The sequence below is a fragment of the Cetorhinus maximus genome, chromosome 6 (assembly GCF_964194155.1).
Source record: "Cetorhinus maximus chromosome 6, sCetMax3.hap1.1, whole genome shotgun sequence".
Taxonomy (NCBI): Eukaryota; Metazoa; Chordata; class Chondrichthyes; order Lamniformes; family Cetorhinidae; genus Cetorhinus; species Cetorhinus maximus.
The window spans coordinates 104,429,788-104,456,277 of record NC_135884.1 but is presented as its reverse complement, the minus strand read 5'-3'; the positions used below and the strand labels follow the sequence as shown (position 1 = coordinate 104,456,277).

At 42.2% G+C, this 26,490-nt stretch overlaps 1 protein-coding gene across 2 annotated transcripts in view; it reads left to right on the top strand.

The window, feature by feature from the left end:
* Window positions 1-24,656, top strand: part of lpcat2 (lysophosphatidylcholine acyltransferase 2) — a 78,771-nt gene extending 54,115 nt beyond the window's left edge. For both annotated transcript variants that reach the window (XM_078544244.1, XM_078544246.1), the window contains exons 10-14: window positions 350-475; window positions 10,431-10,584; window positions 11,059-11,157; window positions 12,237-12,378; window positions 24,205-24,656. In XM_078544244.1, the coding sequence (XP_078400370.1) occupies window positions 350-475; window positions 10,431-10,584; window positions 11,059-11,157; window positions 12,237-12,378; window positions 24,205-24,392 (709 nt within the window). In that variant the 3' untranslated portion in view covers window positions 24,393-24,656. The remainder of the gene's footprint in view (window positions 1-349; window positions 476-10,430; window positions 10,585-11,058; window positions 11,158-12,236; window positions 12,379-24,204) is intronic.
* Window positions 24,657-26,490: the final 1,834 nt, after the last annotated feature.

Sequence of the window (26,490 nt, the reverse complement as noted above, 5' to 3'; positions counted from 1 at the left end):
TTTTATATTTTTATTTACAACATTCCTCCTCAGACATGATCATTTCACTTCACCTTTGCAATGGAAAAATATCAGACCACAAAAAAAACTAATTATTTCTGTATTTTCAATAATTACTCAGCCTCACTCCTATTTTCATACTTTGGTCATGGTTTTTAGTATCTTATTGAAAATTTAAGTTATACAAATAGATCTATGTTATGTAGGCAGAATAAATTGGCTATAAAACATAACTTCCTAATATAAATACCTATTGAGACAGGTGTAGTATTATTTATTTTATTTCATTTCATGTTTTATGTTGGTAGTATCAAAATGTTTGCTGTAATGTACTTTATCATTTTTGTAGAGCATTGGATGTGCCAATTACAGATCACACATTTGAAGATTGCAGACTGATGATTTCTGCCGGTGAACTGACTTTGCCCATGGAAGCTGGCTTGGTGGAATTTACCAAAATAAGCAAAAAACTCAAGTATGCTAATCTGACTTTATGGGGTGGTTCAAAAGCTTATTTTGGGTTGAATATTTAAATAAGAGTACAAATACTCTGATTAAAAATGTTAATTTTTCCAGGAAATTATTGGATGAAATGAATGCCTGTCTCTCTCAAACCAGTGACAAACTAGTTTTTCAATCCAATGCTTATACGCCATATCTAGTGTACTTTAAAAGTCACTCATCTCTGCTAATATTAAAATATTAAGCATTTTAAATACATCCCATTTCCACATGAGAAGATGGAGGGAGGGAGTACAACACTGACATTTTTCATGTACAAATTGAAAAGCTGTGCATCAGCAGTAATAAAGCACCAGGACAATACCTGTTGTAAGATGAAAACAGTAAATGCTGGAAAAACCTAGCAGGTCTGACAGCATCTGTGGAGAGAGAAACAAAGTTAATGTTTCGAGTCTGTATGACCCTTCTTCAGAGCCAAAGAGAAGTAGAAACATGATTAAATTAATGTTGTATAAGGGGCTGGAGCAGGTGAAGTTGGAAAGAAGGCCAGCAATAGGTGGGAGCTAAGGAGAGATTGACAAAGATGCCATGGACAAAAGGAATGTTAATGGCAATGGTAAGGGCTAAAGGAGATGCTGATAGTGGCATTAAGGTAATAAAGCAGAATGTGTCAATAGCAGAACAAGGGTAAGCACTCTGAAAGAACAACATAGAACAAGTAACAGATGGCCCTTTTGGGGGTGGGGTGGGGGGAGAGGACGGTGGTTGGGGGAAAAGGATGGAAAAGGGATAAAAAAAAGGGGGATAAAACAATGAATAAAAATGAAAATAAGTGGATAAAAAAATAAATTTTTTGAAAAGGAGATTAAAAAAGGGGTGACGATAAAGGAGAGAGTTCATGGTCTGAAGTTGTTGAACTCAATGTTAAGCCCAGAAGGCTGTAAGGTGCCTAATCAAAAGATGAGTTGGTGTTCCTCCAGTTTGCGTTGGGCTTCACTGGAACATTGCAGCAGGCCAAGGACGGACATGTGGGCATGAGAGCAGGATGGTGTGTTGAAATGGCAAGCAACAAGAAGGACTGGGTCGTGCTTGCAGACAGACCGAAGGTGTTCCACGAAACGGTCAGCCAGTCTGCATGTAATCTCCCCAATGTAGAGGAGACCGCATTGGAGGCACCGAATGCAGTAGACCAAATTGAAGGGGATGCAAGTGAAGTGCTGCTGCTTCTGAAAGGAGTGTTTGGGCCCTTGGATGGTGAGGAGGGAGGAGCTAATAGTGTTGCACCTTCTGCGATTGCATGGTAAGGTGCCGTGGGAAGGGGTTGAGGAGTTGGGAGTGATGGAGGCGTGGACCAGGGTATCCCGGAGGGAACGGTCCCTGCGGAATGCTGATGGGGGTGGGGGATGAGGGGAAGATGTGTTTAGCATTGGCATCATGCTGGAGCTGGCAGAAATGGCCGTTGAATGCAGAGGCTCCCAATGCGGTCTCCTGTACATTGGAGAGACCAAACGCAGACTGGGTGACCGCTTTGCAAAACACCTTCAGTCTGTCTGCAAGCATGACCCAGACCTTCCTGTCACTTGCCATTTCAACACACCATCCTGCTCTCATGCCCACATGTCCATCCTTGACCTGCTGCAATGTTCCAGTGAAGCCCAACGCAAACTGGAGGAACAGCACCTCATCTTCCGATAAGGCACTTTACAACCTTCCAGGCTTAACGTTGAGTTCAACAACTTCAGACCATGAATATTCTCCTCTATCTTCACCCCTTTTTTAATCCCCTTTTTAAAAAAATTATTTTTATTTTTTATCTACTTATTTTCATTTTTATTAATTGTTTTATCCCCCTATTTTATAACTTTTTCCATCCCTTATCCCCAACTACTGCCCCCTCCCCCACCCCGCCCCCAAAAGGGCCATCTGTTACTTGTTCCATGTTGTTCTTTCACAGAGTGCTTACCTTTGTTCTGCTATTAACACATTCTGCTTTCTTACCTTCAGCCACTATCAACACCTCCTTTAGCCCTTACCACTACCATTAACACTCCTTTGTCTTTTTGTCCATGATATTTTTCTCAAACTCTCCTTAGGCCCCACCTATCGCTGGCCTCCTTTCCAGCTTCACCTGCTCCACCCCCTTAAACAGTGTAAATGTCATCACATTTCTCCTCTTTAGCCCTGAACAAGGGCCATACAGCTTAAAACATTAACTCTGTTTCTCTCTCCACAGATGCTGTCAGACCTGCAGAGGTTTTCCAGCATTTTCTGTTTTAATTTCTGATTTCCAGCATCCTCAGTATTTCGCTTTTACCTGTTGTAAGATGTTTGACAGTCTCTAACATAGGATATTGTCTATTTGACCCCTTGTGTTTCAGTGTCATTCAGACATAATTCAGAGGCTTTCCTTTTTTTCCACAGTGCAGAAAATCTTTCTTCGCGCTGTTTTCTTTCAGGGTAGAAATTTTAGTTGCTTCAACTTGAGAAAGACTTGGAGAAGAATTCTCGGCCGCGTTAGTTTTCTGCCACGCTCCCAGTTATAATGAGCAGCCATAAAAACATTTGTCTTTATTTTCAATACTGATTTCCTCTGTGCAATTTAAGTTGGAGGGAAAAAAGAAGCACAGAAAATGGTAAACAAATGCAAATAGAGGGACAATGGATCAAAGGAATGATGATGGAGAGAGTATCAAGAAGTGCAAAAATATGCAAGAAAGAAAACCAAAAGTTATGAGCAGAACAAGAGAGATATTAAAAGAAACCTGAGTTATAGGGCGAGTGCCAGCTGACTGCAGATTCTCTGCTGAAACCATGCATCTCAATTTGAACACATTTTCATTTGATGTAGTTATGCAATAGGAACATTTCCTGCCAGAACATGGTGCAACCTCAAATACAAAATGGGAAGTACAATAAGTCTGAATTTATTAGGCTTCTGTTTGTTGCAAGCAACAGTATAATTGAGTTCTGCCACTCCTAGATTGAGCTGTGGTCATAAAGGATATATCTGAGGTAAAACGGATGAGGCTAAGGGAATATGATTCAGATGCTGTGCAGATACTTTTTGTCATACTAAATGAAAAAATCCAACTCCATGGGGAAGCCCTTGCATCCTGTAAACAGAAGCATGACCTTATGCAGAAAGTAATCTGGAATGTAACATGCATTAGAAACAGTATGACATATTATTAAAAAAAAATCTATCTTCTCTGACTGATGGAAAAATCATTGTGTCTCTCAGGTTGAGAGAAGGTTAAAGGAATTTCAGCTCCATTATACTTTATTTAGCTCACTTTCTTTTTAAAAGAATAAAACTCTTGATCCCACATCAGTGCAAAAGATAAAGCTGAAGCAATTGTTCCAATCTTCACTTAGAAGTGCCGAGTGGATGATCCATCTTGGCCCCCTCTGGATGTCCCCAGCGTCACAGATGTTAGTCAGTCTTCAGCCTTCGATTCACTCCACGTGATATCAAGAAATGGCTGAAGGCACTGGATAGTGCAAATACTATGGGCCTTGACAATATTCCGGCAATAGTACTTAAGACTTGAACTCCAGAAATTGCCACGCATCTAGCCAAGCTGTTCCAGTACAGCTACATCACTGGCATCTACCTGGCTATGTGGAAAATTGCCCAGGTATGTCCTGTACACAAGCAGGACAAACCCAACCCACCCAATTACCGCCGCATCTGGTTACTCTTGATCAGTAAAGTAATGGAAGGAGTCATCAACAGTGCTATCAAGCAGCACTTAGCAATAGCCTGCTCACTGACGCCCAGTTTGGGTTCCGCCAGAGCCATTCAGCTCCTGACCTCATTAGACCCTCTGTTCAAACAGGGATAAAAGAGCTGAACTCCCAAGGTGAGGTAAGAGTGACTGCCCTTAACATCAAGGCTGCATTTGACCGAGTGCGGCATCAAGGAGCCCTACAAAACTGGAGCCAGGGGGGTGGGGGGACTCTCCATTGGTTAGAGTCATACCTAGCATAAGGGAAGATGGTTGTGGTTGTTGGAGGTCAATCCTCTCAGCTCCAGGGCATCACTGCAGGAGTTCCTCAGGGTAGTGCCCTCAGCCCAACCATCTTCAGCTGCTTCATCAATGACCTTCCTTCCATCATAAGGTCAGAAGTGATGATTGCACAATGCTGAGCACCACTTGCGACTCCTCAGATAGTGAAGCAGTCCATATCCAAATGCAGCAATACCTGGACAATGCATAGGGTTGGGGTGACAAATAACATTTGCACCACACAAGTGCCAGGCAATGACCATCACCAACAAGAGAGAATCTAACCATTGTCCCATGATGTTCAATGGCATTAACATCACTGAATCCCCCACTATCAACATCCTGGGGGTTACCATTGACCAGAAACTGAACTGGACTAGTCATATGAATACTATGGCTACAAAAGCAAGTCAGAGGCTGGGAAACCTGCAACAAGTAACTCCTGACTCCCCAGAGCCTGTCCACCATCTACAAGGCACAAGTCAAGAGAGTCAAGAGTCTGATGGAATACTCTCCACTTGCCTGGAGGAGTGCAGCTCCCACAACACCCAAGAAGCTTGACACCATCCAGGACAAAGCCCGCTTGATTGGCACCACATGCACAAACATTCACTGCTTCCACCACTGATGTACGATAGCAGCAGTGTGTACCATCTACAAGATGCACTGCAAGAATTCACCAAGGCTCCTTAGACAGCACCTTCCAAACCCACGGTCACTACCACCTAGATGAACAAGGGCAGCAGAAACATGGTAACACCACCATCTGGAAGTTCCCTCCCAAGTCACTCACCTTCCTGACTTGGAAATATATCACCGTTTCTTCACTATCGCTGGGTCAAACTCCCTTCCTAACCTTTGGGTGTACCTACACCACATGGACTGCAGCAATTCAAGAAGGCAGCTCACCACCACCTTCACAAGGGCAACCTAGGGATAAGCAATAAATGCTGGCCCAGCCAGCGAAGCCCACACCCTGTGAATGAATGAATAAAAAAATAATAATGATTCCCATAGCTTGGATCCTATATCTATGAGGAAAGCTTTATGTGGAATTGAACTCTAAGGAGCATCTCATTAAGCCTTGGTATATTTAGCAGCTTATGTACACACGGGAAAAACACTAAAGATTATAAATGCTTGAATTCAAGCACTGACAAAGGAAGAAAATAACATACCTTTCACACTTGGTCTAAATTGTCAGTCAAAGGTGTGATGGTAACCCCCCCTATTGATGCAGGTATCATGGGCAGTGGTGTTTCCATCGTTTGGGTACGAAAGCAAATGAAAATGACTGTAAATACCAGAAGATCAATGTTAGTTATTCTTATCACTTGTGCGGACTGTCTTCTCTTCTTTTGAGCAAAAGGTTAAGTGTACTTTCAATCCGCATAGCTGGCCCTCGTGCTGTTTATCTGCTCTGCTCAATTTAATTGAAGGGATCAGTTAAGAAAGGGAACCCAACATCACACTTGCTGTGATGAAAGGTCAACAACCAAAATGTTAATTCTGTTTCTTGCTCTGAAGATGCTGCCTGACCTGCTGAGTATTTGCAGCATTTTCTGTCTCTATATTGGACTATTTATGGGCCATTAGTACTGAAGCCCTAAACCAAATAACGAGTGTTTTCTGTTTTAGCAGACTACAATCAGCAAGAAGTAGCCTATAAGGGGCATTTACTGACACAAAGGCCAGTACTTCCCCTTGCCCATTGAAAAAAAAAGTAGATAGTATTATGATGCTGGACAGGAGATAATGGGCTGGATTTTGCAGGGTACCATGGTCACCGCTAGGTGCAGCATTAATTGCTTTAAGATGAGACTTCCACCCCTATCTCACGAGGAAGTCCTGCTGTGGAGAGCTGCCACCAATCAGATGACTGGCAGCTCTGCAATCCCAACCACGCCATGCAGGAGTAGTGGACACTAATGGGACTGCATCCAGTTCCGAATGGAGATCGTCGCTGGAGCTGGACTCCAAGGTAAGGTGGGGGGTGGAGGTGGGAGGCGTGCAGGTTTCGCCAGGCTGGCAGGCCCCAGCAAGCAGGTTGGGGGGAGTGGGAGGGTGGGTGGCCTGCTTTGAGAGGCCAGGGGGTAAAAGGGGAAATATGACCTTAGGGGTTCCCTTCAATGGGCTCTCGGACCCGTAAGGGAGGTTCTTCTCCCACCTGCTTCCCAACACTGTACCCCACAGCTAAAGCTGCCGGACCTCCCGCATAGTGTGGGCCTCCCTCATTGCGGATAAAATGCTGGCACTGGGGGTACAGGTGTGGTCATTAGGTAGCCACTTGAGGGCCTCAATGGGCCTATAGATGGGTAGCCGGCCGCCGGCCCCGCCCACCATAAAATTTCAGGCAGATCGGGTTGGCGGGAAGGTCACCTGCTGGATATCACAAGCCTGCCCGCCTTCAAACGCACAGGCGGTGGACCATAAAATTTAGTTTGTGTCTGGTTTGTCATGGTTTTGTTTCAACAAGGACTGTTGGAAACAGGGACCAAGTTTGTGAAGCTAAAAGAGCAATTGTCTGGCATGATGACCTGGTTAGAAAATCTATTGGTGAAGACTGATGAGTTAGTATGGAAATCAAATGGTTAGTTTTGGAAAAATATTCGAGGAGAAGAAATTTCCATTTAATGGACCAATCAGCGGGAAAGAATATTGCAGCCTATATGCAGGGTATCCTGCTGGAGCTTTCTCCAAAAGTTTAAATTAAACAATCGCATCAAACATTACAGCCATGATCAAATCATGACCATGCACTAGTGTTACGAATGCAAGACTTTTATAACACTTTTGGACATCCAATCCCTCTACACCTCCATCCCCCACCAGGATGGTCTGAGGGCCCTTAGCTTCTTCCTTGAACAGAGGCCCGAACAATCCCCATCCACCACTAGTCTCCTCCATCTGGCTGAACTTGTTCTCACACTGAACAATTTCTCCTTTAACTCCTCTCACTTCCTCCAAATAAAAGGTGTGGCTATGGGTACCCTCATGGGCCCCATCTATGCCTGTCTCTTTATGGGGTATGTGGAACATTCCTTGTTCCAGTCCTACTCTGGCCCCCTCCCACAACTCTTTCTCCGGTACATCGATGATTACTTCAGTGCGGCTTCATGCTCTCGTCTGGACCTGGAAAAATGTATTAATTTTGCTTCCAATCTCCACCCCTCCATCATTTTCACATAGTCCATCTCTGACACTTCCCTTCCCTTCCTTGACCTCTCTGTCTCAATTTCTGATGATAGACAGTCCATCAATATCCATCACAAGCCTACCGACTCCTACAGCTACCTCGACTACAGCTCCTCACACCCCGCCTCCTATAAGGACTCCATCCCATTCTCTCAGTCCCTTCGCCTCCGTCACATCTGTTCTGATGACGCTACCTTCAAAAGCAGTTCCTCTGACATGTCTTCCTCCTTCCTTATCCGAGGTTTTCCACCCACGGTCGTTGACAGGGCCCTCAACCGTGTCCGGCCCATCTCCCGCGCATCCGCCCTCACGCCTTCTCCTTCCTCCCAGAAACATGATAGGGTCCCCCTTGTCCTCACTTATCACCCCACCAGCCTCCGCATTCAAAGGACCATCCTCCGCCATTTCCGCCAACTCCAGCATGATGCCACCACCAAACACATCTTCCCTTCACCCCCCCCCCCGGAGGCATTCCGTAGGGATCGTTCCCTCCGGGACACCCTGGTCCACTCCTCCATCACACCCCTACTCCTCAAACCCCACCTATGTCACCTCCCCATGCCCACACAGAAGATGCAACACCTGCCCCTTCACTTCCCCTCTCCTCACCATCCAAGGGCCCAAACACTCCTTTCAAGTGAAGCAGCATTTCACTTGCATTTCCCCTAACTTAGTCTACTGCATTCATTGCTCCCAATGCGGTCTCCTCTACATTGGAGAGACCAAACGCAAACTGGGCGACCGCTTTGCAGAACACCTGCGGTCTGTCCGCAAGAAAGACCCAAACCTCCCTGTTGCTTGCCATTTTAACACCCCACCCTGCTCTCTTGCCCATATGTCTGTCCTTGGCTTGCTGCATTGTTCCAGTGAAGCCCAAACCAAACTGGAGGAACAGCACCTCATCTTCTGACTAGGCACTTTACAGCCTTCCGGGCTGAATATTGAATTCAACAACTTTAGATCTTAAACTCCCTCCCCCCATCCCCACCCCGTTTCCTCCCCCTCCCTATTTTTTCAATAATTTATATAGATTTTTCTTTTCCCACCTATTTCCATTATTTTTAAATCTACAACTGTAATACCTTGTTAGTCCTTCCACCCCACCCCCACTAGAGCTGTACCTTGAGTGTCCTGCCATCCATTCTTAATTAGCACATTTTCTTAGATAATATCACCACCTTTAACACCTCCTTGATCCTTTTGTCTGTGACATCTTTTAATTATCTGCTCCTATCACTGCTTGCTTGTCTCTACAACCACCCCAACCTCAACTTCTCTTGTTTCGGGATATTCAGAAGACTGAGTGAAGTGATTTTCAAAGGACAATGCAAGATGCACCCTGGCATAGTAGGCAGAAGGGAGCCTGCTGAAAAACCTGGAAGAGTTTGGAATTTAATCTTTAATACTACATTTGTGCTGGTAATGTGGCATGAAGTAAAAATGTGTCAAAGTGTTTTCGGGTGTGCTGGTTAGTTAATTGGGAAGTTCGTTTTATTTAATTTGGTGTATTAGTTGCCTGTTAAGTAATGTTTAGTCTCTATTCATTTTAGTTTGTTACAGTAAAAGTCTTAAAATGTGAAATCCTGTCCTGCAATTCTTTCCTTCTGGTTGATTGGAAATTCACCTTTCTTTTTTAAAAGTTATTGATCTCTATGGAAAACACAACTACCATCCCCAAAGTGCTCAGGTTCCAGTTTGAATTGTAGGCTCTAGTTAGGGCCAGTAACCTGGCACTGGATGGTGATTATTGAAAAACCTTTTCATTGTGTATATATACAAATTGCAGCCTTGATTTCTGCACTCAAGCCCTGGAGTGGGCCTTGAACCCATAACCATCAGATTCTGAAACAAGAGCACTACCAACTGAGCCATGGCTGTTTCTTTATATTGCATCATGTGTAAATGAGCTCTGCACAATGACAAAGGTTATATTTTACACATAGGGATCAATTTTCTCTTTCAACATTCATTGGGTGGGCAGGAAAATTGCAACATGTGCCAATGGTTTAGAATGATATTGTTGAACATGTGGTTGAGGTCACCAAGGAGCTGGCAATAAGCAGGAATATTTTTGTGGGATCCGGAGGAGCATTTGTGCTTCTGCTGGCCCCATGAAAATCATTCGCAAAGTAAATTTGAAACTTTATGAAACAGCTTTCCCCACACAGTGGAGGATGAAAAGTGCATTGGGCTCCTTAAAAATCACATAGGACCCCAATTTAAATATTTTAATGAAGCTGCCAACTATTTTGGCTGGGAGTACTGTTGGTAGTAGATTTTTTTTAAAAATCTCTTTCTATTCTGTTTCTGCTGAAAAAGAGTAGAGGTGGAAATCACACTCATAGTATCTTAGACTGGTTATTTTTGAGTTTTTTTTCTTGTTCATGTGTGTGTTGTGATAATTAAAATCTAATTTAATCCACGTTTCCCATTGGGACAAAACAGTGGGTTATTTTGGAGAAGTCTGTTGAACTTGTACTCAGGACCATCTTGTTATACTCAATATGTAGAATAGGAAAGGGAAGATCATGTGAATTCTATCTCCAAACTTTCAAAGGTTCTAATTTTTAATGTCTAATTTTTCCCTTGTCGTTTGCTATTTTATCTCTCCATTGTGTGTGATATAATTATTCTTCAATTGCAAATATTATCAGTGATCGATATTCCTGACATTTATCTAAAGCGAGGGGTCCTGGTAAGAAGTATGTAGTTAAACTCAGAAACTTAAAAAGCTATGTCCAATTATTTGCTTTACTCTTACAGTCTGAAATGGGACAATGTAAGAAAACAGCTGGACAGTTTTGCTGCAATTGCCAATGGATCCAAGGGTGGAAGGATTGGTATTGAAGAATTTGCAGAACACTTAAAACTGCCAATTACACCTCCACTTAGGGAGGTGTTTTCTCTTTTTGATCGGGTAGGTGATTTTTCTGTAATTTTTACAGAAATTTTTGCAACAGGGAAGCACGTAGTTGGGAAAGAGAAAAAAAGTTCCCAAAATCTTAGTACTGTTTTAATAAGTTTGTAGGTAATTGACCATATCTCCAAAAGTAACTGAGTAATTTCAGTAATTAGGCCAAGGTATTATTTGCAGCACGAGTAAATCTGGAAATAGAATTTTCAATGGGACTCAATCAAAATGGTAATTTTTCTCTGTAATGAGCATTTAAAGTAGAGCTTGTACTATAACTATACAGTACAATCTGTAATTACAGCCACAGCTTCATTAACATAACAAGCATACAATTTTAGTGGAGACCTGTGCAAGCATTGTCTTAAAATGTAGTACTGTATCCATTTATGAGCTCAATGTGTCAGATTTTGTAAGGCAGGTTATACACATTGTATAAGTAATAAACATGATCAACTGATGTTTTGTCTGTCTTTGCAGAATGGCGATGGCACCATAGATTTCAGAGAATATGTAATTGGTTTGGTGGTTCTTTGTAGTCCTGCCAACACAGAGGAGACTATCCACTTTGCATTTAAGGTAAAAATGGTACAATATTACCATGCTGCGAGATTGAACTATTGATTTTGCTGCCCACTATACAATTTCCAAACTGAATGAAGCCATTCATATGTGATTATATTTGAATTTAAAGTAATTGACTCTGCATTTAATGTTTCTTTGAAATATTCTGTTAAAAGCAATTGGTTGCCATTTTCCTGGCACTCTGACACTATAGGAATTTGCTATCAACAAGCTATTCTGCAGAGAAAATAAAAATGATATCCTTTTGAGATGTTTTTGATTTGGGGGCATTTCCTGCTTAATTCTTCCTACATGTGATATAAGAGCAAAAAGTAAAACAATCCTTGGAATGGATCGACAGTCTCCTAGTGCCAACAATTTGTCTGTTGGCCTTTGTAGTATAGTTCATCATTGATTGCATCCTTGGAGGCTGAGTTAGCATGAACACTTTGCATCCTTGTGAGCTACTAATACTGTGCTGAATGATGTGATAACTGCAGATCAGTGGGTGTGAGAACACGAGATATACAGCTGTACCTGACACCAGATCCCATTTTTTTTTCCTTTGGCCATCCCAGAACCATCTTGCTTCCTTTCCTGGCAGCTGTTGTGAAATATGAAAATGTCACGGTCCTGTGATCTAGAGAGGAGGTGGGTGTTCCTGCCATGATAGTGACTGAATCCAGAGTCTTTTATATAAATGCTTTGACTCAGTCAGCTCCTTAATATATAAAATCTCTAACTTTTTGAGAGACAATGCTGTCTGTTCTTCCATTGTCAGCAAGTTGAAACCATTCAAACGTGAGAAAAGGCATTTCTTTAGTATTTGAACAAAGTTATCTTTTGATTTAAAATTCACCCTGTTGGTTTCCAAGTTAGTGAGGAAATTATAATATTAGCTATAAATAGCTTGGGTGTCAATATACCCCTGCTACTTTTCGCACATTTACGTTTCTTCATGGTGCCATTGTCTTCCAGTTTTGCGTTCAGTTGAATAAAATTCAACTTCTGTGATACTTTATCAAACATATAGTTATCATTTATAAATAGTATGTGAATATTTTATGGGGATTATCTCTCTGCTCATAACTCAGTTGTTTGACTCGGATGAAGATGGATATATAACTGAAGAAGAGTTTTCTGCTCTCCTGCGATCTGCTTTGGGTGTGCATGATCTTGATGTTTCCAGATTATTCTCAGATATCGATCTGAATGATTCAGGAAAGATTTCATATGGTGAGTGATTCTTAGCTGTGCAATTTAAGTTACAAGAGAATGTTTTTATTCTTTCTCTGCACTTAGTAGAATTGCGAAAGCATTTTTTAAAAATGACTTTAATAGTTTCCTCTTTTTTTTTACCTTGCCAAGACAACAGTAAGATATCACAGCTGCTTGTTGCTCTTGGGTACATTGCTCAAATGGCCTATTCCTGTGAAAGGGTAGACAATGAGGATCAACAGGCAGTCAACTATAGAGCTATTACAACCATTAGTTGTGTTGCCTTCAACTGACATGTACTTGTAGCAGGGCACAGAATAGTGCCCAGGAACAAGAGATCGTAGTTCCTCATTTCCTTCTGCACTAATCCCTAGGAAAACTTCCACTTATTTCCCCTATCCCCACCCCGTCACACACACCCTCAAGTCAGTTACAGCCTTTGGCCAAAATATTTCAGCTATGCATTTGCTCAATCAAACCTTCATCTCTATTTTTGTTGCCCTTGTCTCCAGTAAAACACTTACTGTCTCCTATCCAATCCTTTCCCTTACTATGGTTCCCATCTTCCTGCTATTACGTCCACTGGACTGCAGGCTTGGATGTTTATGGTGGGCAACTAGGTTAGTTATTCATCATCAGATCTGGCTGGATCAGGTTAAACACTACTGAGTTCATAAAACAGAAATGCTGGACATAAACAAAAAATGCTGGAAAAAGTCAGCAGGTCTGCCAGCATCTGTGGAGAGAAAGACAGAGTTAACGTTTCTTCAGAGTCATACGGACTCAAAACGTTAACTGCTGACTTTTTCCAGCATTTTTTGTTTTTGTTTGATTTCCAGCATCCGCAGTATTTTGCCTTTATGCTGGAAATACTCGTCAGGTATTGCGAGAGAAAGAATTAACCTTTCAGGTCAGTGAACCTTCATCATGCTTCAAGACCTGCTGTATGTTTCCAGCATTTTCTGTTTTTATTTCAGATTTCCAGCACCCACAGTATTTAACTTTTATGTTAGTGTTGAAGCACTGTCAGGTTCTGCTGTTTTGTACCAAAACTGCTCACTATTCCAGGGTCATCCTGGTAACCATTGGCTTCTTCACTACCAACTAGTCTCTTTGAACCCCTTTGATCATAACATGAAAATAAGAAATAGGCCTTATGGGCTACTCCTGCTCCTTCGAGCCTACTCCTGCATTTACTGTAATAAGCTCATGGCTGACATACTACCTCAAGCCACCTTCCCATTCTATCCTATATTCCTTAATTCCTTTAGTACCCAAAAAGCTATTGATCTCTTAAATATACTCAATGACTGACCATTCTCAGCTCTCTGGGGTAAAGCATTTGAAAAACTCCACTCAGTGAAGAAATGTCTTCTTATCTAGTTCCTAAATAACCGACCCTTTATCCTGAGTCTGTGATTACCCCAGTTCTATACTCCTCAGCCAGGGAAAACATCCCCCCCAACATTTACCCTTTGATGTTCCTTAAGAATGTTATATTTCAATTAACTCCCCGCTCACCTAAATTCTAGCCTACTCAATTCCTCCTTATAGGAAAGCCCTTTCATCACAGGAATCAATCTAGGTAGCATTACTTCAAATGAGGCCTCACCAAGACCTTATGGGCCGTAACTTCCGAGCACCAGGGCATCATATTGGGGAGTACCCCAAAGATGCAATGGGAAGTCCGCTTCGGGACACAGGTAAGATTTGAATGGCAATTGCCTGGAATTGTAACTTCCCCTGGGCAATTGCCATGCACTGGGAACCATCAAAAATACGATTTAAATCGCAAACTTCGGATGGTTCCAACTGGGTTACATCAATAGTTACCCAGAAAAAGTCAGAGGATTTAAAATCTCTTCTAACTTTTGGGTAACTATTATACAGACCGAAGGGGCTCCCCCCCCCGCTCACTATGGGACTCCTCTAACCCTTCTGACACCCCAGGACTCTCCCCCCACCCCCATGCATTCGCAACAATCTTCAGCCAGAAGTGCTGAGTGGACAATCGATCTCAGCCTCCTCCGAAGGTCCCCAGCATTAAAGATGCCAGTCTTCAGCCAATTCAATTCGTTCCACGTGATATCAGGAAACGGCTGAAAGCACTGTATGCTGCAAAGGCTATAGCCCCTGACAATATTCCAGCAATAGTACTGAAGACTCGGCTTCAGAACTTCCCGTACCCCTAGCCAAGCTGCTCCAGTACAGCTACAACACTGGCATCTACCCAGAAATGTGGAAAATTGTCCAGATAAGTCCTGTACACAAAAAGCAGGACAAATCCAACCCAGCCAATTACTTCCCCATCAGTCTACTCTTGGTCATCAGTAAAGTGATGGAAGGGGTCATGAACGGTGCTATCAAGAGGCATTTGCTTAGCAACAACCTGGTCACTGACGCTGAGCTTGGGTTCCGCCAGGGCCACACAGCTCCTGCCCTCATTACTGCCTTAGTTCAAACATGGACAAAACAGCTGAACTCCAGAGATGAGGTGAGAGTGACTGCCCTTGACATCAAGGCTGCATTTGACTGAGGTTGGTATCAAAGAGCCCTAGCAAAACTGGAGTCAATGGGAATCAGGGGGAAAATTCTGTGCTAGGTATGAATCGGGGGTAAACTCTCCACTGGTTACAGTCATACCTAGCAGAAAGTAAAATGGTTGTTGTTGTTGGAGGTCAATCATCTGAGTCCCAGGACATCACTGCAGGAGTTCCTCAGGGTAGGGTTCTAGGCCCAACCATCTTTAGCTGCTTCATCAATGACTTTCCTTCCATCATAAGGTCAGAAGTGGGGATGTTTGCTGATGATTGCATAATGTTCACCATTCGCAACTCCTCAGATACTGAAACAGTCCATGTCCAAATGCAGCAAGACCTGGACAATATCCAGGCTTGGGCTGACATGCAAGTAACATTCGTGCCACGCAAGTGCCAGGCAATGACCATGTCCAACAAGAGAGACTCTAACCACCACCTCTTGACATTCAGTGGCATTACCACCCCTGAACCCCCGACTATCAACCTCCTGGAGTTTACCTTTGACCAGAAACTGAACTGGACTAGCCATAAAAATACTATGCCTACAAGAGCAGGTCGGAGGCTGGGAATCCTGTCGCGGGTAATTCACCTGCTGACTCCCCAAAGCCTGTCCACCATCTACAAGGCACAAGTCAGGATTGTGGTCGTACTCTGTTACAAGAGAAGGAGCTAGTTATTTGGTGAGTATCTGATAAGTGACTAGGGTTTCTTCTATTCCTAAGATTCAAAATAGTCTAGCAACTGGTGGTAAGGTAATCAAACATATAAAACAGAAGTAAAATTGTTATGAGACAGCCTTTTGGTAAAGCTGAGTTATTTAAAAATCCCAGAGGGAAACAACTGTCATAACTATATTTTTAGTGATATGTTTGAGATGCAGCTCTAAATTCAGGAAACAGACCATCAGTTCTCGAGGTTTTTATATTAAACTAAATGAAACATTTTATTAAGTTACATCACATTAAACACATACACATGGCTACAAATACTATCATAACTTTTAACAAGTTCCCAGACTAATCTTCAACTATTTACAATCTATATTAATGACTTGGATTCAGGGATAGAAGGTACTGTAGCTAAATTTGCAGATGACGCCAAAATAGGTGGGAAAGTAAGTTGCAATGAAGAAATAAGAAACTTACAAATGGATATGGACAGGTTAGGTGAATGGGCCAAAATTTGGCAGATGGAGTTTAATGTGGATAAGTGTGAGGTTATCCATTTTGGTTGGAAGAATAAAAAGGCGACTTATTATTTAAATGGAGAGAAACTTCAGAATGCTTCAGTGCAGAGGGATCTGGATGTCCTTGTGCATGAATCGCTGAAAGCTAGTATGCAGGTACAGCAGGTAATAAGGAAGGCAAATGGAATTTTGGCATTTATTGCTAAAGGAATAGAGCATAAAAATAGGGAAGTGTTGTTGCAACTGTGGAAGGCATTGGTGAGACTGCACCTGGAGTACTGTGCGCAGTTTTGGTCCCTTTGAGGAAGGATGTAGTTGCATTGGAGGCGGTTCAGAGGAGGTTCACTAGATTGATTCCAGAGATGTGGGGCTTGTCATTTGAGGAGAGATTGAGCAATTTAGGCCTATACTCGCTAAAGTTTAGAAGGATGAGAGGAGATCTAATTGAGGTATATATGATGCTAAAGGGGATAGATAAAGTAGACGTGGAGCGGATGTTTCCCCTTGTGGGGCATTTTAGAATGAGAGGCCATAGTTTTAGGCTAAAGGTTGGTAGATTTGAATCAGAAATGAAGAATTACTTTTCTCAAAGGGCCGTGAATCTGTGGAATTCACTTCCTCAGAGAGCAGTGGATGCCAGGACGCTGAATAAATTCAAGGAGGAGATAGATTTTTAATGAATAATGGGTTGAAAGGTTATGGGCAGAGGGCGGGAAATTGGAGTTGAGGCCGAAATGAGATCAGCCATGATCGTATTGAATGGCGGGGCAGGCTCGAGGGGCTGAATTGCCTACTCCTGCTCCTAGCTCTTATGTTCTTATTAAGGCAACAGCAACCCATAGACTTTCAGCAGACCATAGGCAAAGCATTTTCTCCTTACAAATTCAAAATGAGGTTCCTTTCACTTTGGTTCCTGTGGAGATAGTTGTGGGCTTATAGCTGCTTTGATCTTACATTGCCTCTGCTCTGCACACACAAAACTGCTGAAGTTATATCTAACACAGCTCATTGAATATAAATTCTCATTGTATTACCAGCCTCTTTGAACTCCACCTTTTCTAACAATAAAACCCCTTTCATAGTACCAGTTTTATTAGTAATATAAACATATTGCTTGGTCTCTGATAGCTAGTTGTCAGATTTCATTCGCCTTCTTGAATGTTCTATTCAAAAAAATGCAAATGCACTCTACCTCTCATGCATCTCAAAACTAGTACACATCAAAGCACCCCGACTAGCTGGCTTTAATCCAATTAAGACATATCCACAGACTAAACCTCTATTTTATAAGAAAAATATTTTCCAATAATCTTATATACATTAATAGCTTGATGACAAAATATATAACTGAATAAAATAATTAAATAGTTAATTAGGATTAACATTAAGGATGTCAGGACAGGTGATGTGTCAATGCTACAGCATGTGGGAGCTCCTGGATGCCAGTCTGATCCAGGGCAAACATGTCTGCAGTAAATGTTTGAAGTTTGAGCAACTTCAGCTCAGAGTTTATGAGCTGGAGGCTGAACTATATACACTGCGATACATCAGAGAGGGGGAAAGTTACTTGGATTTTTTTGTACCAGGAGGCAGTCACGCCTCTTAGGACAGGTACTTCTGATTTGGTCAGTGGTCAGGGACAGGAGAGTGTGACTGCAAGTGAGGTAGGTAAGGGGACTCAGAGGGCAGGAGCGCAGGAGTGTGAGCCTCTGCAGTTGTCCAACAGGTTTGAGGTTTTTTCAGCTTGTTTGGATGCGAGTGGGGGCTGCAGGGTGGATAGGCTAACTGGCCATGGCACCGTGGTACAGGAAGCCTTTCAAATGGGGGGAGCAAAAAGGAAGAAGGGGATAGTATAGTCGGAGGGATTGACACCATTCTCTGCAGCAAAGACCGTGAGTCCAGATGGCTGTATTGCCTGCCGGTGCCAGGGTGCAGGATGTATACTCGGGGCTAGAGAGAAACTTGCAGTGGGAGGGGGAGGACCCAGTCGCTGAGGACCATGTAGGTATCAACGACATAGGCAGGACAAAGAAGGAGGTTCTGCATAGTCAGCATGATGACCTAGGCACCAAATTAAGAAGCAGAACCTCAAAGGTCATAATCTCTATTATTACCTGAGCCACGTGCAAATTGGCATAGGACAAATCAGATTAGGGAATGAATGTGTCGCTCAAAGAATGGTGTGGGAGAAGTGAGTTCCGGTTCATGGGACACTGGCACCAATGCTGGGGAAAGTGGGATCTGTACTAAAGGTTATAAAAAGAATAAACAGATAAAACTAAAAGCTCTGTACCTAAATGCACTTAGCATTCAAAACAAAACAGATGAACTGAGAGCGCACATAGAAATAAATAATTACGATTTGATAGCCATTACGAAGACATGGCTACAGGAGGACATGGATTAGGACCTGAATATTGAAGGGTACAGGATATTTAGGAAGGACAGGAAGCAAGGAAAAGATGGAGGGGTGGCCCTGTAAGTTAATGATGGTATTAGCGCAATAAAGAGGGATGACCTAAGTTCAGGAAACCAGGATGTGGAAACGGTTTGGTTAGAGATGGGAAATGGTAAAGGCAAGAAGTCACTCGTGGGAGTTATGTACAGGCCCCCTAACAGTAACCGTATGGTAGGGTTGAGCATAAAGGAAGAAATAATTGGAGCTTGTCAGAAAAGCCCAGCATTAATCATGGGGGGGGATTTTAATTTACATATGGACTGGAAAAGCCAGATGGGCAAAGGTAGCCTAGATGAGGAGCACATTGAATGTTTTCGGGATAGTTTCTTAGAACAGCATGTTCTGGAGCCAACCAGAGAGCGGGCTATACTAGACATGATATTGTGCAATGAGATCGGAGTAATTAATGATCTCATAGTGAAGGCACCCCTAGGTAGCAGCGACCATAATATGATTGAATTTTACATTCCGTTTCAGGGAGAGAGGAGTGGGCCTGAGACTAAGTTTTTAAACTTAAAAAAGGGCAATAATGAGGGCATGAAAGCTGAGCTGGCGAAAGTGAATTGGCAAATTAGGTTAAGGGATAAGTCAATAGAGATGCATTGGCTAATATTTAAGGGGTTATTTCAGAAAGCACAGAATAGATACATTCCAACGAGTAAGAAAAAGTCCAAGGGATGGACACACCATCCGTGGTTAACTAGACAGTTAAAGATAGTGTCAAACTTAAAGAAAAAGCATATAATTGTGCAAAGATAGGTGGAAGGCCAGAAGATTGGACAGAATATAAGGAACAGCAAAGAATGACTAAAAGACTAATAAGGAGGGAAAAATTAGAGTGTGAGAGAAAGCTAGCCAGAGATATAAAAAACAGATAGTAAGAGTTTTTATAAATATTTAAAAAAGAAAAGAGTTAACAAAGTGAGCGTCGGTCCTATAGAAAGTGAGTCTGGAGAATTGATATTGGAAAACGAGGAGATGGCAGATGAATTGAACAGGTATTCACCATTGAGAATACAAGTAACATCCCAGAAGCAGCTTTAAACCAGGAAATGGAAGTGGTGAAGGAAGTCTGGAAAATTACAATCACCAGAGAAGTGGCACTGAGTAAATTGTTGGAGCTGCTGGCTGACAAGAGCCCGGGTCCTGATGGAATTCATCCTAGGGCCTTAAAAGAAGTGTCTAGTGAGATGGTTGATGCATTGGTTTTAATTTTCCAAAACTCCCTAGATTCAGGCAAGGTTCCACTAGATTGGAAGATAGCAAATGTAACTACATTATTCAAAAAGGGAGGGAGACAGAAAGTGGGAAAGTACAGGCCAGTTAGCATAACATCTGTCGTAGGGAAAATGTTAGAAACTACTATTAAAGCAGTTATAGCAAGGCACTTGGATAAGCTCAAGGTCATCAGGCAGAGTCATCATGGTTTTGTGAAAGGGAAATTGTGTTTAACCAACTTATTGGAGTTCTTTGAGGAAGTAACATGTGCTGTGGATAAAGGGGAACCAGTGGATGTACTGTACTTAGATTTCCAGAAGGCATTTGATAAAGTGTCACATCAAAGGTTATTGCAGAAAATAAAAGCTCATGGTATAGGAGGTAACATTTTGGCGTGGAAAGAAGATTGGCTGGCTAACAGGAAACAGAGGGTCTTTTTTTAGGTTGGCAAGATGTAATGAGTGGCATGCCACAGGGATCAGTGCTGAGACCTCAACTGTTTACAATTTATATAGATGAAGGGATTGAAGGGATGGTTGCCAAATTTGCTGAAGACACAAAGGTAGAAAAGTAAGTTGTGAAGAGGACATAAGGAGGCTACAAAAAAATGTAGATAGGTTATGTGAGCGGGCAAAGATCTGGCAAATGGAGTTTAATGTGGGAAATTGTCCATTTTGGCAGGAAGAATAAAGGAGAAGCACATTATCTAAATGGTGAGAGGCTGCAAAGCTCTGAGATGCAGAGGGATCTGGGTGTCGTAGTGCATGAATCACAAAATGCTAGCATGCAGGTACAGCAAGTAATTAGGAAAGCTAATAGAATGTTATCATTTATTGCAAAGGGAATTGAATACAAAAGTAGGGAGGTTCTACTTCAGTTGTACAGGACTCTAGTGAGACCACATTTGCAGTACTGTGTACAATCTTAGTCACCTTATTTAAGGAAGGATGTAGATGCGTTGGAAGCAGTTCAGAGAAGTTTTACCAGACTAACAGCACTGTGGGTGTACCTACACCACAGGGGCTGCAGCGGTTCAAGAAGGCAGCTCACCACCACCTTCACGAGGGCGATTAGGGATGGCCAATAAATGCTGGCCTAGCCAGTGATGCCCATATCCCATAAGTGAATTAAAAAAAAACCCACTCATCCCCAGAAGCCTGAACCCTGAACCCCACCCTGCCCACACCAGCTCCTGAGGCCCAATCCCCCAAATCCTACCCACTTACCTCATGCACTTACCTTCTCCCTGGCCTGTCAAGGACCTTTAAACTCCAATGGACCTTTAACGTAACTGGTTTACAGGCAGTGCCGTAAGAAAGGGGGCGTGGCCTCCTCCCCTTTGACAGAGCCGCCCTTCGACGCTAGGTCCTGGGGACGCGCTGCACTACTCTGATCTCGCCTGTCCTGTGTCGGAAGATTGGGCGAGACAAGCTGAGGAAAAAAATTAAAGAACTAGGAGCAGAGTGGCAATCCAACACTGCTTGCCACTCCAAGGAAATTCAGGTCTTATATAATTCTAGTAAGACTTCTGATGTACTTCAAAATAATGACTATCATACCATTTTCCATCCTGACTTTCTGTGATTCATGTACAAGGGTGCCAAGGTCCTTCTCAATACCAACTTTTCCCAGTTTCTCATCATTTAAAAATTTTCTGTTTTTCTATTTTTCCTACCAAAGTGCAAAAATTCACGCTTCCCCACTTTATATGCCACCTGCCATTCTCTTGCCAATTCATTCAATCCCTCCATATTCCTTTGCATTCTCCTCAGAACTTATTTTCCCATCTGGCTTTGTATCAGCAGAAAACTCAGATACATTCCACTTGTTCCATCATCTAAGCCATTAATGTAGAGTGTAAATAGCCACGGCCCAGGCACTGATCCTTGCAGAACCCCACTAGTTGCAGCCTGCCAAATTCAAAATGACCTGTTTATTCCTACTCTATTTTCTGTCATTAGCCATTCCCCAATCCCATGAGCCATAATTTTGTGTAATAACCTCTTGTGTAGCATCTTATTGAATGCTTTTTTTAATATGTCCAAATAGACTACATCCACTGGTTTCCCCTCATCAACTGCTTTTCTCCCTGCATTTCTCCTTTCTAGTTCACCTTTCTAGGTCCCCTCTGTCCTAGCCCTGAATGCTCTCATTTTTCACTCGTTACTTATTTCCTTGCTTCCTATTACAAGCTCGTTTTGCCCATGTGACCCACCTCCTGATCTCTTGATCCTATTCCCACTATTTTGCCAACCTCTGGTACTATCCTGCTTTGCTTGTAAATCCAGTGTTTTCAACCCTCTCCTTAAAAAAACACTTTGATTCCACTGTCCTTGTAAACAACTACTCTATCTACAACTTCTCTTTCCTCTCAAGTCCTTGAATGTGTTGCCTCCTAAAACCATATCCATCTTTCACTCAAGTCCAGGTTTGAACTTCTCCAATTGTCAGATTTCTGCCCTTGTCACCTCAGTTGAAACAGCCGTAATCAAACTCACAAATGACATCCTATGTGACTGTGACCTTGGAGCATTATCTTCTCTCCTCGTTCTCAAGCTGTCTGCAGCCTTTGACATTGTTGTCCACACCATCCTTGTTCAATGCCTCACCTTTGTCCAGATGGGTGGAACTGCATCAACTGTTTCATCCTTATCTATTCAATCATAGCCAGAGAATCACCCGCAATGGCTTCTCCTATCACATTGTACTGTTCCCTTTGGAGCCCCCAAGGAATCCATCCTTAAGCACTCCTGTTTCTCATTTATGTACATTCCCCGAGCGACATGATCTGACAACACAACATCAGGTTCCATATATACTTTGAAACATCCAACTATAATTTAGCACCACTTCTGTCAACTCCTCCACTGTCTTTGTTGTGCTGCTTTTCTAGATCCAGTGCTGGATGAGCAAAAATTTCTTCCAGTTAAACACTGGAGACCAAAGCTATTGTACATAGCCCCACCACAAATTCCATTCCCTATCATCCATTCCTTCTCCTTCATGGCTACCATCTCAGGTTGAACCAGACTATTCACTACCTTGGCATCCTATTTGACCCTGAGCTGAGTTTCTGATCCCATATCCTTTCCATCATTCAGACTGTCTAATCCCAGTTCCATAATACCACCCTTCTCCGCAATTGCGTCAGCCCATCTGCTGCTGAAACCCTCCAGGTTTCAGTATTCCGATAAAAGCAAAATTCTGCAGATGCTGGAGATCTGAAATAAAAACAAAGTGCTGGAAAAACTCAGTAGGTCTGGCAGCATCTCTCCTGACCCCCTCACTCATTCCCAATTGCTGCTTCCCTCTCCTGATCCCCTCACTCCTGCTCACTGTTTCCTTCTCCTGACACCTTAGCTGCTTCCTGCAGCCACTCCTCTTGCTACATCACTCACTGTGCCATCTCGTGAGCCCTCATGCAGCGAGAAGGAAGCAGCAAAAGGGGTGGTGAGTGGAAAGGAATAAGGGGGGTTAGAGGGAATTGGTGAGTGGGAAGGAGCGAGGGGGTCAAGAGAGGGAAGAGGTGAATGGGAGAGAGTGAGGGTGTCAAGAGAGGGAAGTGGTGAGTGGGAGGGAGTGAGGGAGTCAGGAAAGAGACTGTGAGCGGGAGGGATGAGGGAGTGGCGAGTGGATGGCTAGATGCAATGAGTAGGTGGTAAGACAGAGCAGTAAGCATGCAATAAGAAATAATAAGTAGTAAGTGTAAAAGTAAAGATTTTTGGACTAATTAGGTTCAAGGTGGCCAATATGTTTTCAATGTTAAAAATCACAGGTCAGGCGTGTAACCCACCCTTGATTACATGCTTTCTTACAGGAATATGATTTTTATTTAGTAAATTTTTGTTTAGCGTGCTACTTTTTACGCTGAGGGATAGCTGTACAGGATGTTGATAGGGGTTACTCCATTAGGCTGTGTTCAAGTGTTTAGCTAGGCTCCCCATATTCACCTTCTAGTTGGATATATTGTCAGCAGTCTTTGTCACCCAACCTCCCTCTCAATTTATGGTAAGGTAGTGTTTTCGTTTGGAGTTGATGCTTTGAAGGAATTGTTCTGAAGAAGCCATGCTCTCCAAGATCGCTGATATCCCACCATTTTGTTGGCTATGTACTCTCCCACCATAATATTTTAGGATTTTCAGAGACAAAGCTCTTTTTGGACTTTAGCTTCTTGGACGTTGGACTATGCCCATGCAGTTGGTGGCTACAATCATATATTTGCTTTTTGCTCTTCTTGTTGCTAAAGATGTCCTGCTTCACTAGTGGCCACCCAATCAACATGAGGCAATGTAGCAACAGCATGAGAGTTGGTTTCTAAATCTTTGCAATTGATGAGAATGAAATGATGGCAAGCACGATCTTCTAGTGTAAAAGTTGATATGAAAGTGTGAAATACCAAGAAAGTAATTATCTTCTGATGAGGTATTTCTTTTCATTCATAGAGGTATTCCGTGAGTTTGCTCTGTTACATCCAGAGTATGCCAAGTTGTTTACCACCTATCTTGAACTTCAGCGGTATAAGGCACTGCAGACAAAAGATGACGATGAGGATCTGGAAACATTTAAAAAAGCACAGTCATCATCCCACTCCGATGACAATTTAAGCAGCTCAGACAAAAAGGCTGACTGAGTTCAAATAGCTGTTTGTACCGTGAAGAAAAGTTACAAAATATCATCTTTGAGACCCAAGCAGGATTCAGAAGTTCCTGTTGTGAAATCTTATAGCTGTTGTTTTATTATGATATAAATGCATTGTGTCTGTCATTTTATGATGCTTCATCTTGTAAATAATATTCCGATTGTTTTTTAAGGTAACTGCTCATAAAATGATCAAAATATATTCTGGTCATTTTCATTAAATTACAGCTTTTTAAAAAATTTTAAACAATGAAAATCGGCTTGTGTATTTTTTGTTCATAACAGCAACAACTTGCATTTATATAATGATTTGAACATTTTTTTAAAAAACCCCAAGATGCTTTACATAAGAGAAATAAATGGATACCAAGGCAGGAACGAAGAGATTGGGAAGAGTGGCAGAAAGTTTGGCCATTAAATTGGGTGTTGAGAAAGCTTGTAGAGGTGAAGAGGCAAAGGTATGGTTTACAGAGAATTCCTGAGACCAGGGCAGTGGCATTTGAATGCTTTGTTATGAACTGTGGGGCAAGTGGAGGGAACAAACAAAATATTTAATTGTTTTTATTCCTGAGCTATGCTACTGAATTTGCAGTACTTTAATGGCTTGCCATAGCAATTCCAGATTGAACATATAAATGAAGATAAATATACTTTATGTCTGGTTTTTAATTTGCTATTTAGTGTTTCAGCTGTAATGATATTGTGCCTTCCACTATGCAAAAACATATAATCAGATTAAGGCAGGTAAACAACATAAATGAGCAATAAACTAATATCCATTAGACAGGATCAGTCTCTAGAAATGCAAGTTTACATTTATTTTCAAAGTCATTTCTGAAGGTCAATGCATAAAATAGTTTTTAACTTACATTATTTCTTGGTCATCATAAAATATAACAGCTCAGCAGTCACATTTGTTTTGAGTTCTGCCACATATTTTTCTGTGTTAAACAAACAGCGACTGGTCGGTGACTGCCATTTTCCTATTGGCCAGCTTTCTCCCTACATCCTGAAAGTACTCTCTTGCTAAGGTGCAGTGCAATGACACCACTTGATGCCCTTCCAAAGCTAAATATGACCAGAAGTGGGGCATCCTGAGGGCAGACAGTAGTCCTAACTCCACCTGGGTGACCAAACCCAGTCAAGAGGGTCGAGGGAGAAGGCCTTGGCTGCCAGAGTGCCTATTCAACCCTGGAGGACAGCACAGCCAAACCCAGTGCTAGCCAGACATCTACAGTTGTGCACGCTTCCAGCAAGGTTACTGGATAGCAATCAATAGTGGGAACTCTGGTTGATTTTTAAATTTTTTCTTATTCCCCTCACAAGCCCAAAAGGGTTGCCAGAGTAAATTGCTGCCCATGTTGAGATAGGTTAACTCAGCACAGACTGGGAATTTTGCCTGGAACTGACTGGTCAGCCTGAAGTAGCACTGCACCACAGTGTCTTTACCACTAGCCTGTGTTGGAACCTGAGTTTTCTCTTTTGCCCCAATGTTGAATAAATGATAACTTTTTAAAATCTTATTTCTCTTGTGTCATTTCTTTCCTCAAGGCATGTCATTTTTTTGGTTTCCTATAATGTAGCTCTTATGGATACAAACAGTAGTTGGAAACCCAGCTAATCTAGTGTTTAGTGCTACATTCCCTGGCTAATAGAACTAGAAATTCAGAATTTCTCGGTGAAAATAAATATGGTTTCTCTGTGAATATTTGCGTTTTTCTTTTAACTGCACTGAATTCAAGAATCAGCAGGTTCTTTAAGATGCTGTTAGTTTTATTTTTTTAAACATTCTGGCAAGATCAATCTACCTGATGAAATAAACCTCTTAAAGGTTGCAGAGAGATCTCAGAATCATAGCCTGTAACCCAAGTGCCACCTTGCCTCTTTATTGGGAGCCCAAGAACTTTAAGAAACAGGATAAAGCCTTTTTTTAAACACCTTTTTTTTGAAAGCAAAGAGCGTTTATGAAAATTGAAGCTCAATAATTCCTTGATCACTGCTCTAGGTTGTCACCTGATTTCTCATAATACCACAGTTGTAAGAGAGATGATAAACTAATTCCAATTATACATAAAAGTAAATGACCCAGG